General features: G+C 38.0%; 1 protein-coding gene and 2 long non-coding RNA genes across 3 annotated transcripts; all 3 read left to right on the top strand.

The window, feature by feature from the left end:
- Positions 1 to 4,108: 4,108 nt before the first annotated feature.
- Positions 4,109 to 5,939, top strand: LOC139127777 (uncharacterized). Its single transcript, XR_011551125.1, has 3 exons — positions 4,109 to 4,190; positions 4,982 to 5,087; positions 5,610 to 5,939. It is a non-coding gene; the product is annotated as an uncharacterized lncRNA (long non-coding RNA).
- Positions 5,940 to 6,680: 741 nt separating this feature from the next.
- On the top strand, positions 6,681 to 8,154 carry LOC139127832 (uncharacterized). The gene is made up of 3 exons (XR_011551145.1): positions 6,681 to 7,002; positions 7,220 to 7,474; positions 7,971 to 8,154. It is a non-coding gene; the product is annotated as an uncharacterized lncRNA (long non-coding RNA).
- A 1,645-nt stretch (positions 8,155 to 9,799) lies between these two features.
- Positions 9,800 to 19,225, top strand: LOC139127786 (tyrosine kinase receptor Cad96Ca-like). Its single transcript, XM_070693660.1, has 6 exons — positions 9,800 to 9,868; positions 11,923 to 12,172; positions 14,497 to 14,613; positions 17,514 to 17,695; positions 17,816 to 17,938; positions 19,136 to 19,225. Exons 1-6 carry the CDS (start codon positions 9,800 to 9,802, stop codon positions 19,223 to 19,225), a joined length of 831 nt encoding a protein of 276 aa, XP_070549761.1.
- Positions 19,226 to 19,525: the final 300 nt, after the last annotated feature.

Here is a 19,525-nt window from a genome sequence, read left to right as displayed (position 1 = left end):
GGTTGAATGATCGTAAACCATTTGGTAAAATCTAACAGTATCGATTGAAGACTTTCAAGTTTGGTTAAATCACACTTATTATATGTTCATGAAATTTTGGATTAATTTAGAAAATTTTGAACATCTTTAAACTAGCCTTCCCTAAGCTCAAATTCGCCAGGCATGCCGCTTCCGTTCATACAAATGACAACAGCAACAAGATCTTTGCCGAAATTCTTTCGCTGAAAAATCGGCGGAAAAAACCGGAAATTGCCGAAGTGTATCTTCGGAAAGCAGAGTCGAGCGCTTCGTGTGGCAAGGCGTACATGGAGAGGATTATGCAATCGCGACACACCTTGAAAAATAGCCGTTTCTTCTGTGTGTGGCAATGGCCAGTGGTACCACTGCACCCCAGCCTTGTGCTAGTCTGTTAAATGAAAACATATTTTCATTACAACTTTTCACCACACAGACTTAGACGGGGTGGCTGTGACCAATCTTGATTGAAATTGGTCTGAGCCACCCCGTCTATTAAAATTCATGAGTTTACTTTTCTTGTGTACGTACATACCTGTATCAGATGGAAATCTGAGGATTTGCGATTACATCAGGTTGACAACCCCCACACAAGAGCAATGAATGTAAACAGTGTGAAAGAGGCTCCCACTTAACTATCCAAAATGTTTTTGTGTCGAGTTTGTGTTTGATTCGTTTCAAAAATGTGTTCCTACATTCTTATCCGATTGTTTGTGTTAACAAAAATGTTTGTTTCGCCTCGGATATTTGTAGGGAAGTTTGGATCAGTGTGTACGGTAATGTTTTGTTTGTGTGGGGAAAGCTTATGGCGAGACGCAGCCGGACCTATTGTGTTACAGAGTTGATAGAGTGGCCCTTTGACGCTTGCGTTTCGAAACCCGAGTGTGGTTTCTCATCAGTCGCAGTGTAGATTCTTTCCTTAGTTTGTGTTTGTGAAAAATTATTTTAATGCATTTTAGTGGTCTTGCTCTTCGAGTAGCGAGGCAAGTATATTAATGTTTGGGTCTCGTTGTGAGTCCGTTTGGTGTTCAATTTGTTTGTTCTATGTTTCTTTACTTCAGTAAATTTTGTTTTGAATAGTGTGTCTTTTAGAATTTTGCCGAGGTTTGTGTATTTTTAGGCAATAAGTACCACTGCGGGGTACGGATTTTATGTTTTCTGGATCAAGATACTTACAAGTATCATGATCGATGTGTTTGTTCTCGTACATTTTGTTTAATAGTTCGTGTACTTTGTTTACTGTTTGTTCTGTGTCGTCACTGGCTAGTTGTGTATAATACTTAGTGTTGCGTAATTGCCTTTCGCATTCGTGTACGTAATCTTTTGTGTTGACAAAGACAAAACCGACCCTTGTCGAAGGGTTTTTATGGTAATTGGTCTACTGTTTGCAAGCTGGTTTATCGCGATTCTTTGGGCACGCGACATGTTTTGTTTCCTTGTTTGAAAGGGTATCTCTAGAAGTGCGAGTTTAGCAGCTTCAGATAGCTTTCAGGTTTTTGTATTTTGCTGTTCGTGGAGTCAAATTTGACTTTTCTTTGAATTGGTGTTGTTGCGATTGTTCGTGTCTCATGATGTCTCCGGTGTTTGGCTTAATTGCTAATGAAACTTTTAATGTTAATTGTTTTCCAAGTCAACTATCCAAGCATTTTAAGAGGGGTGATCAAAAGGGCCAGAACAGCCAATTTTGACCAACCGGGTTCAAGAACCCGGGAAAGGTGTTTAAAGTGTGCGATAGATGTGTTTACGACATAAACATTACGAACAGTAGGATTAAGATAGGTATGAATAATCAAACTGCCCAGTTTCTGTGTGAGGAAAAGTTGGAATGTGTGGATACGATGTATAAGAGAAATCGCGATTTTTTTTCTGACTGTGATCTATTTTTGTTATCGCTGGATTAAGTGCCGGTGATTTCGCACGAAACTTACTGCCGATCGCCTTCACTCCACGCATGCGCAAAAGCACCACAAGTTCAGATGTGAAGACTGCGTAGTTTTTTTTTATTTTACAACGACCAAATTCACTGAAAAAAGTTTCAAATAAAAAGTATCATCAATACGTCATAATGTGATGGAATGACTTAATTAACATTATATCTAGATCTTCAGCAATGTATTTGAGGGTGAATTAATGATAAAAAAACAGAGTTTGAGGAAAACATGAGAATATTTTCTGAAGAGAGGGGACGAATGCATAAAATTAGCACCTATTTAGAGCTTTTCGCAACTTTTAAGGGAAGACAAATCGATGAACAAGAACTCACCTTTTAACAGCCGGACTTTCGTAAATCTATCAAATATAAAAAAGCCACGCTACTGATCGGACGTGCCGTGTTTAGTCCCATAATCTCATACATTTTGCCATATTTCAGGTATTCATTGTCATTAAATCTTGCATGTGATGTCTGTCAATATATAGCGACTACGCTTGAGTCGAAAATAAACTGAAAAACTGTACTATTTTGTTGAAGAACGCTTATGTTTCAAAATGTGTTCCCTGTACAATCATTTGACCCCACTTTTCATATGTCACGAAAGTACCCATCAGGATTTTTCAAATGTATCATATGATCAAAGTGATACAATAAAAATTCAAAAACTACAACCCAGTGTATGCAAATGACGAGTCATCAGAAATCCCCCTATTGTGCGTCCACACTCTAGTATCAACGATGTATGTTCTGGACTGTTTCTACTCAACTGCATCAACTATGTGAATGGTGTGACATCATGGAATTATGTTTTCTTATGCTTTTTTTTCGGCCCAGCCACGTGTGTTGTAAATTTGATTGTATTTTTATTTTTATTAAACAGTTATGACCAACACCGACTTGAAGAATTTATTATTTGCAGTTATGCAGCCCCAATTCCACAGATCATTTCTCTCTATTCTCGTCGTAGAACATCCGGGATTTTGAGTCGCGATTGAGTCCTATTTTGCGTCACACTAAGTCCCTTTTTACATGACGGTAAAAAAGTGATCGTAGTTCGGATTTTTTAATGTTATCCTGTAAAAAAGACATTCAATGTTCTAATGTACATGAACGATTGGTCCCATTCCTTGTCAGATAACTTCACTATCGTTCGCTACCCTGGAGAGTCTGATTTAAATCTACCTATACAACCCACTGAGAAGGAACTTGCAAAAATGGCGTCTCGAAAGAAACTGAAGTTATGTAACAGCTTGTTATTAGCTTAGAAATGTTATTCATAGGCAGCAGGATGTCAAACATTAACACCAAACCTGGTTTTTTTTCAAGCTCAAGCAAATGCTGAAAAGAGCCATTATGTCGAATCACGAACGCGTTTCTCGAAATGTGTCAAAAACATTTGGCTGATCTAACATTTGTAGAGAAACATTGAAAACAGTAGTATTAGTGCATGTGTTGTAATGCAAAGCAGGCAAGTTTCTGATGGGGAAAAGTCGGAATGTAGTCAATTAAATAGCTCCACAAGGTTTTTATCGCGCATAAGTTGTGTGGAATTCGATGGAGCGTTGACATAATAAAGATTTAACCGTCACCACTTTCAAAGTCATGTTTCTCTATTTATTTCATTCATCCATTTATATGAGTTTTAAATAAAACGAGGTCACACTGTTTACTTAACCTGTCTACATATTCACAGCTAACAGATTCGTAATTTATTCTCATTTATTATCACAAAAAGCACTGTTTCACCAACGACGCCTCCCATGCACAGGGCCAAGAGAAAAATATGTCCTTGTGATTCGACTTTATATCCTATAAAGAAAACACAGCAGAAAGAAAATAACATTTTGCTGACAGTCATGGCGTAAACAAGTCTCTTTACATATTATGTGTAGATTCTTTGCGGCTCAAGTACGGTAGATAACAATGGCACAACTTGGATTCGATGTTGTTCAGCTTAAATACAAAATGACCAATCAAAAACTCCGTCTTACACACAACTCTCTTTAGCCAATCACATGTTACCTTAAATAGAAACTAAGCATTGTAGGCCAAAGGGTCGATGGGGCGTTCAGATATTCACCTCTGTGTGATAAATCACAGCGATCAAATAGTGCAGCTATTATGTTAGTCGATAAGTTAACAAAGGAAATGAGTAGCTGACGACATATCTACAGTACACGGCTACCCTATTGTGTTGCTGAACTGTCTTGTTAAAGTTATGTTCTACGACAAGAAATTAAAGGTAGGTGGCTCTCAAAAACAACATAGTTTTAAGTCAGACAACATCGTTTTGAACAGTCTCAAGTCACGCAAAGGGTTTTGTTAAAATGTTTAAAATGATACCGTGATTGAGAATATCTAAATGAACAATATTATGTCGTATTCTTTGCCCATAGATTCAGCGTTGACTTAGTAAGACTGAAAGGAGCAATATTTAAAGTTGTTATATCCTACGCTTGTTAACATGTCAATCTATGACCAAAACGTATTGTAATTCCGGCTTGATGTCGTTTATTGTCAAAGACACAACCCTTCCTTTTAGGATGTAGTTACCTTACGTCCTCCCTACAATTAAACGTCATTAACCTGTCAGTCTTACATACATAATAGGACAAATATTTAAACTAGATCCTAAGATATCTTTAGATATGCTGTAGACAGACATCGGAGTGAAAACACATTTTGTCATGCGCTGTGCCAATGAGCATTATGCGATATCTAGTCTGTCTCTTTACCAGGACGAAAATAATATCTAACATGATATCGAAACTATTTACACTGCATTGTGAAATGATACTTTGACTTCCATGGTATGCCAAATATTTAAACAATACTACAACAGCAACCCGTTGCTTTGTTGTCTGATTGTCTAAAATGCTACACAAAGACCTTAAGTCAATGAGCAACTTTTCAAACATTTCGCTTACAAATTATAGGTGTGTCATATAACACAACGAATTATGCAAACAATTGACTAAAATACTTTTAAGCTCAGTTATCCTATGTTTTACTATTTATCTCTGGTTGTTATAGGTGACACGGTAACATGACGTCGGAGAGGTCTTTAATACCGGTATGAAACATTTGTATTGGATAATTGTACTTCAAATTACATTCTTGAGGCTGAAAATGTTCTCAGGTTGGTAAATTTTATTCGTTTATTGGTATGTCATATGTAATTTGGGTTAATACTAGCATACAAAAGGCAGTTGCAGTACACCTCCACCAATGTACATGCACCCTAAATATTATACTATATGTTTATCCCATCTAACCATCACAATAGTCACGCACGTCAGCTGTGCTTTATTGGTTTTCATCTTCACAAAAACACGTTTTATCCTTTTGACTGCTTATGTAATGATTGAATGAGTGGCGCAGGCAGAGACATGTCAACCTCTAACTTAGGAAGTAACGTTAGTGATGATAGTAAATGATGACGATTGTGATGATGTTGATGATGATGATTATGATGATGATGATGTCGATGTTGATGTTGATGATGATGATGATGATGATGATGATGATGATGATGATGATGATGATGATGACGTGATAAGATGATGATGTTGATGGATTGTGAAGGTGGTATAAGGACGATGATTATAATTTTTTGAATAACAAAGGCGATGTTAACTATTTGGTCTATTATTTCTAACAGGTAGTGAAAAATTGAAGCTAAAGCCATTGTTCATATCGCCAAGAGTTGCAAATGTAAGAGAAGGAAGCCAAGTCACGCTAAATTGCAAAGCCGATTATGATGAACGTGTGCCTCAGTACATGATACCTAGCTGGATGAAAATTAACCCCGGATCTTATGATAGATTTGTTGTTCAAAATGGAATATCGTACGACAGCTGCTGTTACGTAACTGGTAATATATCAATAGGCGAAGTGAACCTTGTTATCAAAAAAGCGGAGAAGAAAGACAACGGGACATGGTTATGCTACGTTCCAATATTCGAAACGTCAGCAACAGCAAATGTTAATGTGACTGGTGAGGCGGAGGAATTAGTATTTTCTATGCAAGAAGAGTATAGTATTCTAAACAGGGTTTCATCTCAGAATAGTTTATTTAGTTATTGCATAAAAACCCTAAAATAGTTATAGTTTTTTGCATGGATTACTGCCTGTTTTAGCTGAATAGTGCATTATACAGATAAGTGCAGTCAATAATCCATTGCTTGTATTCAGCAAGTCTGCATTGATGTTGACTCTTGTGAGTTCATCTGTATTATTCTATGATAATGGATACTTATTATTGTGAATTTATCTGTAATCAATGCATTCTAACGTTACAACGTTTGTACACTTTGAAAACCAACCAAACTTGATATTCGTCCTTGGTACAAAATGTCCTTAAAATAAAGTAGATTATTACCTCCTCCGGTTTGTTATTTACGAGAATCATTAGTAATGATATAATTTTCAGTCAGATGCAGTCAGTCACTTTTTCTCGGCAGTTTTAAATGGAAAAATTGATTACAGGTATTATATTCGATTGTTAGTTGACATGTGTACCTACTATTACATTTTTGTTAGGGGTAAGCTTAAATTTTAATTTTTGCCCTCACATGGATCCAAATAAAACATGCAGTGTGTTAAATAATCGCCATTATTACAAGAAGAGCCACACAAATCTCTTACAGTTACTCATCCTAAGTGCTTTGGAAACATCCAATGTTTACATGCTCCATGTTTGCCATTAAATCATATGTTTTCTATAGATGATGTGCCGAACTCATGGTCAATTCTCCCAAAGGATACCGTGGTAAAGGAAGGACGTTCCGTGACATTGAATTGCAGTGCAAATTACACAAGGACAGTTGAGGATTACAAGGTGCCGAGCTGGATGAAAAGAAACCCTGGATCAACAGACAGACATGTTGTGCAAAATGGGATATCATTCGACGATTGCTGTGACGTTACAGGTGATCTGTCGCTGGGCGAAGTAAACCTTTTAATTAAAAAAGCCGGGAAGGAAGACAATGGAACATGGCTATGCTATGCACCCCATATAACAGATCCTGCCGAAGCTAATGTCTTTGTACTTGGTGAGATTCAGACATTTATGTATAGTGTGTCACTGTGCATTTTTAGGGCAACCCTATGTTTTCATAGAATTGCTGAAAACTTACAAATAATTACATACGTTCGATATACATTTCATGTATTACTTTGTTGGAAAAGAAGAGAATTTGCTTTGCCATAAAGTAAGGATGAAATTAATCGAGTGTTTCACTACTTTCTGTATAATTTCGTCATTATTAGATCCAGGGGACCCCCTTTGTAGCATGTCGCGCAACATGGGTCCTGGCAACACCATTACCGTGATCTGTATGGTTACAAGAGGAGGAGTTGCCACCCCACAGGGTAAACTATCGTTGATGAACAGTGGTCAGATTCTGAAAAATACGTCAAACGGTAAACTGGAATATGAATTTACTGCATCACCGGGGGACGAAGGGGCTAACTTTATCTGCGTGCTGCACCATAGTCGTCTACAGAGACCTTGGACCTGTGCTGGTAACTATACAATGAATGTTATATAAGTACATTCTCTAAGAGGAGTGTAGCTATACTTGTCAACAATACCGTGGTCAGTCTGCAGAAATTAAGAAACTTTAAAGTGTTATCATTCAAACTCGATTTAGCGAAACCATACACGATGGCAGTGGCGTATACACACATACATTGCTCATAAATTAAATAATCTTGATTTCGATTTAGCGAAACCATACACGATGGCAGTGGCGTATACACACATACATTGCTCATAAATTAAATAATCTTGATTTCTCAGTCATCTTTAAAATAAATGAACGTTGCTTTAATGCATGAAAAAAATATTATATGTTGCAAACATTTTTCAACGAAGGCCATCTAAAAATTACCAAAGAAATCGATTTGTAAGTCAAGCTTCTTACAAAGTAAAAAACATGAGCATAACTAGTACTTGTCAACATTTGAGACTTCGAGCATTTTTTGTTTGTTTGTTTGTTTGTTTGTTTGACGAACTCAGCTCGAGGCATCAATAATTGGTTAGTTAAACCGAAGGATGCGCTTGTGAAAGCGGGGGATACATTAACATTGACGTGCAAGGCATATAACAGTGGAAGATCTAAGACAGGTATCGATTTGCCGAGCTGGAGGAAAAGAGGCGCTGGATTGCCAGACAGACTTGTTGTTCAGAATGGAACGCTGTTTGATCATGCTTGCTGTAACGTTTCTGGAGATCCACGGCAATATGAAGTTAACCTTGTCATCAAGAAGGCAGAGAAACAAGACAATGGAACCTGGTCGTGCTCTGTCCCTTGGCTTGAACATCCAGCAGAAGCAAATGTGTATGTTATAGGTACGTGGTTCGTATATTTCTTTTGCGCTGTCCGCAGAATTTGCTTCCGTAGAATAACATTTGAATTCAACAAAGTACGACTACACAGGCAACGAAGTCTAAGCGGATGCCAATTTTAATAATCATGGTATTGACAAACGGAAGTCAGATTACAGAGTGAATGTCTTTCCCATTTTCCCAATTGTTCTCCTTTGTCTTATGCCTACCTCAAGATCCTGATTACGTACTGTGCTCCATGTCATACAATTTGAGTTATGGCGACAGTGCTCTAGAAGGTGAAAAGATTACTCTGAGATGTGAAATCACAAATGAAGATGTTACTCCGCAAGGGTTATTGTCGTTGGTTAGAGACGGTCACAGTTTTGGCAGTAGAGAAACAAATATTTTGGAATATAACAGTGTCATTCTCGCAAAAGACAATGGAGCCAGTTTCGGCTGTAGACTAGAAGATGCACGCCTCGCTGCGCCTTTTCCATGTAGGGGGACCATCGATATCAATGTTTTATGTGAGTGAGCAATATTATTATTACATACGATTTAGTTTAAATTTACCTGGCTTGAAATGACAGTGAACGCACATGGATTTTTTTCAAACGTATACTTAAATAAAATTTGCTCTACTGTCAGGAACATGTGTGATCGAGTAACCCTCGTATCACAATTTTGTGTATTATTTTCTCATTTCTAGTTTAAATTCTGACCCCATATTCTTGTCTGAATTTGTATTGACTCAAGTTCATCACTGTTTCTGTTTTATTTGCGTCATAGTTCCGCCGAAATATCCAACAGAATGTGAAACGCGTCTCCAATTGGACAATTTTCAAAATGCTGACTTCTTTGCAAGCTCCGTGCTAAAATTGACGTGCACAACTTGTAGTGGTAACCGAGCAGCGGAAATCGAATGGTATATTGATGACAATTTAGCTAATGTGACAGCCATGCAAACTGTCAGTCACGCCGGTGTTTTCGGTGGCACCGTAGTCGAGCAAAGTGCTGTGGTCAATATGTCGGACAAACAACATCAGTCTGAGATACGATGTTTGGCCTTCAACACAAAGTACGCATCGCGTCGGTTTTCCTCACAGACGAAGGTTGTACTTATCCCTTGTAAGTATTTTGCTTTATCACACCCTCAAAAGTTGGCGTTTAATGGCGATGTCGGGAAATGAGTTTTCATAGTTGAGATTATTCTTTGTTCAGAATTATCCAAACAGCAAGTATATAACACCTGGTAAACTTATTAATGCGACTTTTTTACCTGCCTTACATAGATAGCCCTATCGTCGAACACCCCTCAGTGGATAGAGATCTTAAAGCATCCGGCGGTGAAAATGCTACGTTATACTGCCAAGTCAATAGTTACCCTGAGTCGTCCATAAAATGGTATCATGCCAATGGAACTCCCATCACGGGTAATAATTATATCATTGGGGAAAAACTTCGAGGTACAGTCAAGACCAGCACACTTCATATTTTGCATGTCGATATGAGTGACTATGGCAATTACTCGTGCATGGCCGAGAATCAACGTGGACTACTTAAACTTAATTTTAGTCTCAGAGAAGGTAAGGGAGGCATTAGGGTAACTATAGGAATCAGTTAAGGCGTTCTTTGCAAATCGAAAGTTCGTCTCCCTTCTTGATTCGGTCACGTTTACATGACTGTCTAAGTAAGAGCCCGAAAACAATAACACTTACTTCGGTTGCAGAGTGCTCTTCTGCAACCGAATGGAATTCGGATTTAGGCAAGTGAGTGTTGTAAAACTTCACTTTTATTGATCCACATCGCATAACCAGGACAGAGTTTGCAAGAGGATATTTCGAAAATAATTCGTTCAAAGAATGTACATGAGTAGAATTTGTGTAGGGTCCTTCAAACCATCTGAAACATGCTCTTCATAAACTTACCTTGAAAACAGTCACCCGAGGATTTTATTGTCAGTATCACTTTTACATCATGTGTAAATTTTGTGTTTTCTTTTAATTATCAAAACGTAATGAATCATATTTCAACAAAAGCAGCTTATAACGTCTTACTTTTATTAATGGATAATCAAATTGAACTTTGTAGGACCCGGATATCAAGCCGCTGAATATCTTGAAACGTACAAAATTGTACCATTTTTGGTAGTCGGATTTGTAATATTATTAGCAATGATTTTAGTATCATTATGGGAGAAACACTACCTGGTATGTAACATTCGTTTTAATCCTACCATTTTCAATGTTTATCTTGTCAATATATTTATCGCTCGCTTTAAGCATATTTTCCTAGGTTCTTTAAACCTGGCAGGGCAAAATTCGCTGTTCCAGCCATCTTCATCAACCCTTCCTCGCTGTGTTAAAATGTCGTTACCGACGGCTTTGATGGGTCTGCATAGTCGTTTCTCTTTGATGAACGTGAATGTTGCATTTATAAGCTATTTTGTGAAACCAACGTATTTGTATTGGTTAATTCAGAATCGTAACTGTCTTACAAAGAGTAATTTCAATTCACTGCCGATGTGTTAGGGCTGAGCCTGATGCAATAGCCATTTCCCAGATTTCACATCAATATAAGATTTGCATAAACTAGTAAAGTAACCTCATTAATTTTAATAGACGTTTCGGTATGGTAGATTTGCTCGAAATCAGCCAAACCGACCACGTCTAAGTATGTGTGAAGGAAAGATGTCGTGACCATCAGTCAATGAAAATACACCCTTAAAGTGGTTGTGATGGATGTGATGTATGTATGAGAGAGAGAGAGAGAGAGAGAGAGAGAGAGAGAGAGAGAGAGAGAGAGAGAGAGAGAGAGAGAGAGAGAGAGAGAGAGAGAGAGAGAGAGAGAGAGAGAATAACTAATTATATTAATGAGCGTTAACTATTGTTTGATTCATCCTAGCATCGAGGGACATCTCCAAGGACATCCGCTAGTCATGCATTTGCACCCATTAACAGAGAGGTATTATCAATCAATTTATCAATCCATTGATCAATAAGTCAATCAATCAATCAATCAATCAATCGACCAGTCGATTGATTGTTTTATCTACTACATATCAAACATGTCTGTCTTCCTGTCTATGTATCTATGAATGAATGTCTTACATCTATCTGTCTATCTATCTATCTATCTATCTATCTATCTATCTATCTATCTATCTATCTATCTATCTATCTATCTATCTATCTATCTATCTTTCTATCTATCTGTCTATCTATCTATCTATCTATCTGTCTATCTATCTATCTATCTATCTATCTATCTATCTATCTATCTATCTATCTATCTATTTATCTATCTATCTATCTATCTATCTATCTATCTATCTATCTATCTATCTATCTATCTATCTATCTGTCTGTCTGTCTGTCTGTCTGTCTGTCTGTCTGTCTGTCTGTCTGTCTGTCTGTCTGTCTGTCTATCTATCTATCTATCTATCTATCTATCTATCTATCTATCTATCTATCTATCTATCTATCTATCTATCTATCTATCTATCTAAATGTCTATGTAAATATCCATCTATCTCCCCTTCTATATGTCTATACATTCTATCGAAACTTTGCAAATATGGACATCAATACAATTGTTATGAAACTTTTATTAAAATTTAAATGATTCTGAAATTTCTCAGTCGGAGATTAATGGAAATCAGAGAGATGAAGATGATTCTACGACTTTTGTTGAAAGCAGCCAGGCATCCTCCAGTGTCAGTGACATTGAACCTCTTTTCAAAGATGACTGGGAATTCCCGATTAAAAAGTTGCTTATTCACGAAGATAACCTGCTTGGAGAAGGAGCATTCGGTGAAGTTCGGAAGGCTGTTGCCATTAATATCAAGGGAAGCAACGGTGAAACTGAGGTTGCCGTAAAAATGTTAAGAGGTAAAATAATTATCTATAACATTTAAGATTTGATGTTGTATTATTTGATATGTTTCAGGCAAATATCAATCTGATTAAAATCAGATATAGAGTACGGCGACGTCTACTTAGCGTACTCGGTATTCTCTTGCTGTCGCCTCTCACTACATTTGACCAACTCCAATAGAAGGTCGCGTTCAAATCTCGCGCTCTGGCCAGAACAGCCGACCTATCAGAAGGCGCCTTACAGAGAACAATCGGTATGACTCGCAAGCATGCATATATTCACGAAGAAAACGCACGAAAATCAAAAGTTTGTAACTGAGCTATCCACCCAGGTGTAAACAAATGCGCACGGTGAATTTTAAAATCACCTATCTGTAATTTTAATTTTGAAACATGCCTTTTATTAATAACTGTGCAAACGGAAATAATACGAACAGACTTAGAGACCAGCCCTGCGTACGACGCTGTGTGTTCCCGACGTAATATGGCCTCCCATTACAGCCCTGCAGACAGGAATACACGGCGATTTATCGGTCCTGATTTGGACCGCACATGAAAAGCTACCTTTTCTAACGACTTTCGTAACTCATTAGTAACTCATTAGATAACACCATTACATACGTTCTTGCAAGATATGCTGGAAACCTGACCGACCGTGAATCGCTGGTAAATTAATACAAACGGTCTGGGACGAGAGCAAATTTTTGAATAGAAGAGAGGTCGGCCACTGTTGGAGCTCGGCCCCGGTCAGTGGGCCATGGGAGAACTCAGCGAGTCATGAGCTCGGCCAGCTGGAGAAGTCAGCCAGTAGGCGAACTCGGCCAGTAGGAGTATGGTTATGTGATGAGACTACAGTGTATATCTATTTTCTAGGTCTCGCTAAAGTTGTTTAACATTTAACAATGCATTAGTACTCAACATTCACTATCAGAGAGTGTTGTAAGGTACATTACTCTTAGTACAAAGTGGGAAAATTACACAATTAGATAACTGAGTTGTGTCAGTAAATGCAATAAATGCAACAATTAACATACATGAGTAAATAACTTTGCAAAGTATCTAATAACGAACTTGGGCAGAGTCACTGGAGGAAGCAATTGTATTTTTCAGGAAAACTGCTAACGGTAATGCATTGTAACTCATAATGTTGATGATGTTATGAGAAAGCGATGTCAATGTCGACGTCATTCATGAGAGTGATGTTTACAAACTTACTTCCACCATGAAGTTACCTCCTTGCTTGAACAACACTAACTACAAGATGACGTCGGCCGCACAGTGTGGTACATCTTGTTTTGCTTTCCATTAAAAATAACTGTAAACTTACGATTTACTAGCGTCAAACCATAGCATTAAACGTTGTTCATCCATCGATCAACGATTTAAGTTGTTGTTACTGTAAATTTGTACCGCTCGCTCGTACGCCCGCGCCCTACTCGCGATCTGCAGAAACGCCGAAGCCGACGTGTTTTTCAGAGTGGAACGCCTACTCATTGTTTTCTGAATGTTCAACAAACTAACACCAAAAAACTAAAATTGGCATGCGTATAAAAGGATCTGTTGACTGTGAAGAGAAAATGTACGCAATCATCATATGATCACATGTATAAGTGGCCGACCTGTCCCACTGGCCGAGTTTGTCGGAGCGGGCACTGGCCGACCTCTCTGGTTTATATGAAATGTGTTTGCAGTCTGTGAGTAAGCGATTGAGTGACCTGGGTAAGAAAACATCGAATTTCGGCCGAAAGTAGTGAGAAAAAGGTAGTTTTTCGTGCGCGATCCAAATCGGAACCGCGGTCACCGTGTATTCCGCTTATCAGTACAGTTAGCAGCACTGTGGTAGAAGCTCAGGCCGTGGATACACCGGGAACACACAGCATCTTACGCAGAGCTACTTTTGAGACATAAATTACTGTGAGCAGCACCCAGTGAACGACTTTGGCTGCTCAGCTCTACTGTTACTTATACACTCCAATATAATATGTATAAGGCAGCCGCGCGGCCACAAATTTCTAGACTGAAATTTGAAAGTGCGTCGTGTTGTGTACTTGACGCTGCAGATTTGAATAACGATCGGTTGTTTACATGAATCGCGTAACGTGAAATCTGATTGGCTGCTTCAGTGCGTGAGATTTAAACGAGACCTTCTATGGGAGTTGATCAGATGAAGTGAGAGGCGACAGCAAGAGAATACCGCGTACGCTAAGTAGACGTCGCCATACTCTGCATCTGATTTTAATCAGATTTGGCAAATATTTAAGAGTTCCGTCTGTCTTTTGATCCATTTCTCGCATGATAATTATTTGTATTGTTTAAATTTGTTAATGTGCTTGTTTTAGACGATGCTTCTGCGGAAGAAATTCGACAGTTCGAAAGGGAATTTAAGACGATGAAAGCACTACCAACACATCCGAATATTGTTGCCTTGCTTGGATGCTGTACAGAGGCAAATGGACGTATGTAACTATGATATTATCATTCAATTATCTTCTTTGCTGCCAGCGATTATTACACATGTTATGACTCTATCGCCATACTCCCATGGTTTATAGACCAATGATATAAACCCGTATTTTAACATTTTAAACTATGAATCAATATTGCAATATTAATTGTTCACTCTAACCAGAACTATTTGTAGCTTTTTGTACGCATGACCTTCGATGGTTGGTTCATATACATAAAAAAACAGCTGAGCGAATAAGACTATGGCACATCAAAACAGCATTTTATGGTCACAGTTTTTTTGCTTGCGTTCCTTTCTTGGGCATAGCACTTAGGTGCAAGTACAGTTTTACCAACAACAAACAAACGAACTCATTGAACATTAGCATGTATTGCGACTGACACCTTTCATTGTTCACGGCCAGTCTCAAACGACATTTTCATGTCGTTTAAGGTAGAACGCACCTCGGGGACAGATATTCGGGCCTTCAAATTTTATCAATTTTCTTCTGACCTACCACTTGTGGGGACTCATTTTGAAGCTCTTGGCGAAAAAAAAGTTTTCACCGTCTTAGTTTTTCGAAAATCGAAAATTTTATTTTTTCCCATAGAGTTAACACAGGAATGGCGGCCATTTTGAATTTCAAATATCGAGAAATCGCAAGTTATTTGTCTCTCTAGTGCCAAAGTTTGCACGGTGACCCCTGATTTTTGTCTTGCTTCGGTAAGAGAATGGTTGAAAGTTTCACTGAGGAAAGTTTGAGCAAAAGTTAAGACTTTCACTTTCGAGGTGCATATTACCTTAAGCTGCTGAAGGGAACGGTCGTCGTGAAAAAAAAACCGCCAACGAAGAGGTTCCTGTAGACAAGTTATAACGTCTAGATAATGAATAATACAAGGTATAGCAATACATGACTACAAAAATCCGACTGTACTGAAGATACTCACGACAGAGAACGTAAACATAGGCTTATGATGTTTTCGTGAGATTCAGAGGCCATGATCGTCTTCCGTGCAGGTTTCGGATAAAAAGTGAGGAAACTACAAACATACATTTGTCTAAATTGGTTTGTTTGTGAAAACTAGTTCAGTTCTATTTAAGTCTCGAAATTATGCGAGCATACGATTTTAATACCTTCAAAATGTTTTATTCGTTCTGCAACAATTTGCACACACATGAACGAGTTACAACGCAGTACCCACTTCATGTTTCCCTCATCTATTCACAAATTCCTTACTTAGATGGTAAATTCGGCATATTTGACGTCTAAGGACATGCATATTTCTTAGACATAAACTAATTAATACGGCTACTCTATCCACTTTTCATCCATAGATATCGTAGGGCTGCTTGTTCTGTGCGCTGAGCGGCGTACTCGATCTAGCTTCATATAAAAGTTGACCGAATTTGGCGGGCCGCATCATTTTCGCACGGATGATAACGTGTTTAGTACACGAATGTTGATCGAAAACGATTTGTATTCCCGTGATGTGTCCGTGAGTTTTCCTCTTTTCTGCGCAACTCGTCAACGTAAGGAGACATCGATTGGACCCCGACGCGGATAGGCCAAACTTGGGTGATAACCCTTAAGCTTGCCGCACACAAGAGAAATTAGCTTAGCAAATTAAAATTTCATTGGAGGCTGTTTGCTCAGCTAGTTTATCCTCATGTGCGGTCGATTTTACGTGAGTTTTTTGTCCTCGCGAGGCGTTGAGCAAAATGTGGCGCGCGTGTTGAGATCACATGACAGTGCAAAATGCCGTCAAAATACATAACAAAAAAGATAGATTGACCTATCTTTCTAATGTGTACAGCAGCCCTCGCTGTGTATCGAACCGCAAGCGACTGCGTTTTCAATGCTACGGTCCAGGCTACTGGCGGTCATTTTGCACAGTTATGTGATCTCAACACGCGCGCTTTAGTAAAAAAGACGTGAGGAAAATGACCTTCTCCGGCGCACACGGTGAGGAATTTGCCTCGCGAGGCAAAAATACAAAACAGGTTGGATATTTTGCTCAACACTTGCTGGACTAGAAAAAATCGACCGCACACGAGGGTAACTATCTGAGTAAACAGCCTCGAATGAAATTTTGCTCAGCTAATTTCTTTCGTGTGCGGCAGGCTTTAAGTATACGGTAGCGTGCAACTGTGAACTCGCTTATTACATGTTATATAGATTCAAAGAAGCGCCAATCATTTATCTATTAGTTATCATGTCCCCCAGCCATTTGCACAGTTAAATAGTCAAAGGAATAATAAACTATTAGAAATGTTAATCATTGAGAGAGTACACAATAGTCGCCTTTTTGTAAATGTGTATGTTGTTTTCTCTTAAAAAGGCAATCCATGTTTCTTGACTCAGCACACAGTTGTGTATACTTAATACAATGTGCCTTCAGGCATATGCGTTGTAACATAAAGTGTCCGTGGTTCTACTGATTACCATGCAAGTTTCAAAATCATTTAATTTAAGCCATGCTAGCTCGACTACGGGGCACTTAACTAATTCTTCAGGGATGACATTTGCAACGCCACTCGATCTTATAAAAACAATGCTTTGTTGATAAATTTGCGTTTGAGCAAAAAATATTTTCTTCTTCTTGATCGAATATAATTGGTATCTATTTTATGTTACTTGTTTACATTTAGCACTCATCACAAAATATAGTTATATCCACTTGTTTTGTAATAATTTCAATAGAGTCAAACAATAAAACATACAAGCATATCGAAAAATAAACTAATACCCTTTTGATTTTGTAAAATATACAACTTTAAAAAGTCCCATGTCCTTTGAAGCTTTTTGAAGGGCCAGTAGAGGAATCCATGCGTTGCTTGCTGACATCTGGTCCTTTCTCTCCAGACTTAATAAATGCTAACTTCTCAAATAATTTTTAATTAATTTTGCAGGTCCCCTGTATATCATCACTGAATTGATGAAAAATGGCAGTTTATTAACATACCTTAGAGATGGTCGTGGTAGTCATGAATATTTGAACCTCCATGAAAAACACCGAGAACTAACTCCAGTAAACTTACTTCACTTCTGCTGGCAAATAGCTAAAGGGATGAGTTTCCTCGAGTCGGAAAAAGTGAGTACAGCTCACTTGTCTACTAATGATAGCTTCTTTACTGGTACTTCCATTGGAAAACGTAGACTAATTGTGAGAGTTAATGTATGAGTAATTCTACTATTTTTAATTACTTTTCAGTGTCTTCATAGAGATCTGGCGGCGAGAAACATTCTATTGGGAGATAATAATATTTGTAAAGTTTCCGACTTTGGACTAGCAAGGGATGTCAAAGAAAATTATACATATCAAAGAATGTCCGATGTACGTATAAACTTAAGGTCAAATTTCTTCATGTGTGTGACAGAGAGAGATTATGATAGAGAGAGAGAGAGAGAGAGAGAGAGAGAGAGAGAGAGAGAGAGAGAGAGAAGAGAGAGAGAGAGACTCGCGATTCAAAATACAAATTAGGTTACCATCTTTTGGCAAGACTAACGAAATATATACTACGATTGTTCTGTGCTAGAAAAAAAAACACTCGTATTTTGTAGACTGTCCGAATATTTCTCGTGTCGATACTTTCGCGCAGCACAATGGGCAGCTAATTCTCGCAAGTCGAAATATTTGTTCCTCATGACGACTCCTTCATAATAGTTCATATCATAATCAAAATTTAGAAAATTTGAGTCAATTCATCAAATACGTATAAATACTCCCATTGCATGGCATTTGCCACTACGCAATATGACTGAAAGGTCGTGTAAAATTAGCGTAACACTTGCACACCCGTTTCGTATCATGAAAATAATAAAAAATAAACAGCTAGGATTAAATGCCTGTATAATTCAAAACGGATGCACTGGTATTTTATTGTTATATCGCTATAATGAGTGTATAGCTACGTTTTGTACTCTGGGTGTTGCAGCTTTACTTTGAACCCAGGGTGGCACTCAAGACGATGCCAGCTGCAACCCAGAGACTCTGTTCGCGCCACAAAATTAAGGTTATCTAAATGCATTAAATTCTCTGATATTGTTTACGGTGGCGAAGTTTAATGCTTACTCTGTCGTTGAAATAATTCATTACCTAATAAAGTTGTAACGTGTATGCTGAGCTTGTTTAGCAATTGCTCTGTAAACGCAGTCCTTTGTTCACGACTTACGTCCGATATGATTGACGCAATTAAAACGATATGATATTTTGACAAAAAGCCTCCCTATCGGCAAAAACTAAACTTTGATGCAGAGTATAATTATTAAAACAAGCTAGGTCCTTGTCTTCGCATGTGATGAATATGATTAGACGTTGAGCAGGCAGACGCTTGTTACCTTGACGAAATGACATTGTAGCCACTCGTCTATAAATAAAGAATGTGAATACAAACTAGCAATATATAATTGCGAAGCAAAAATAGTATTTATCGTTTATAATGTGATCATTCAATGTGTCCCTCTGGACGCTTGCAAAATGTTGTCATCGAAAGATAGATTTCATGCCATATACTGCACTTAAATTACACAGGGTCCATTGCCACTTCGATGGATGGCTGTAGAATCACTGCGTGATTCTGTGCACACAACTAAGAGTGATGTCTGGTCTTTTGGCGTGTAACTCTGGGAAATTGTGACCCTAGGTAATATAAATTAAAGTTTGTCTAACAGGTCATTTCAATTTGAGGAATTCGATGCTAGAATGCCTCATAGTATTATGCAACATTGATGTTCGCAAAATTTTTGCATCTGCATGATGCATTTTTACACTGCCGAGAATAACATTTGAAGGGTGTAAAAGACAGCAAAGTAAATTCAGTATTAATCGCTCATTACAATAACAAATGAAGTATGTCAGTAGAAGGGTTGTCTTTACATAGGCATTGCAGTTTCTCATATCATAAAATCTAATGTTTGTTTG

Source organism: Ptychodera flava, unplaced genomic scaffold (assembly GCF_041260155.1).
Source record: "Ptychodera flava strain L36383 unplaced genomic scaffold, AS_Pfla_20210202 Scaffold_37__1_contigs__length_1687728_pilon, whole genome shotgun sequence".
In the NCBI taxonomy this organism is placed as follows: Eukaryota; Metazoa; Hemichordata; class Enteropneusta; family Ptychoderidae; genus Ptychodera; species Ptychodera flava.
Note: the sequence above shows the minus strand (reverse complement) of the source record. Positions and strands in the feature narration are given on the sequence as shown.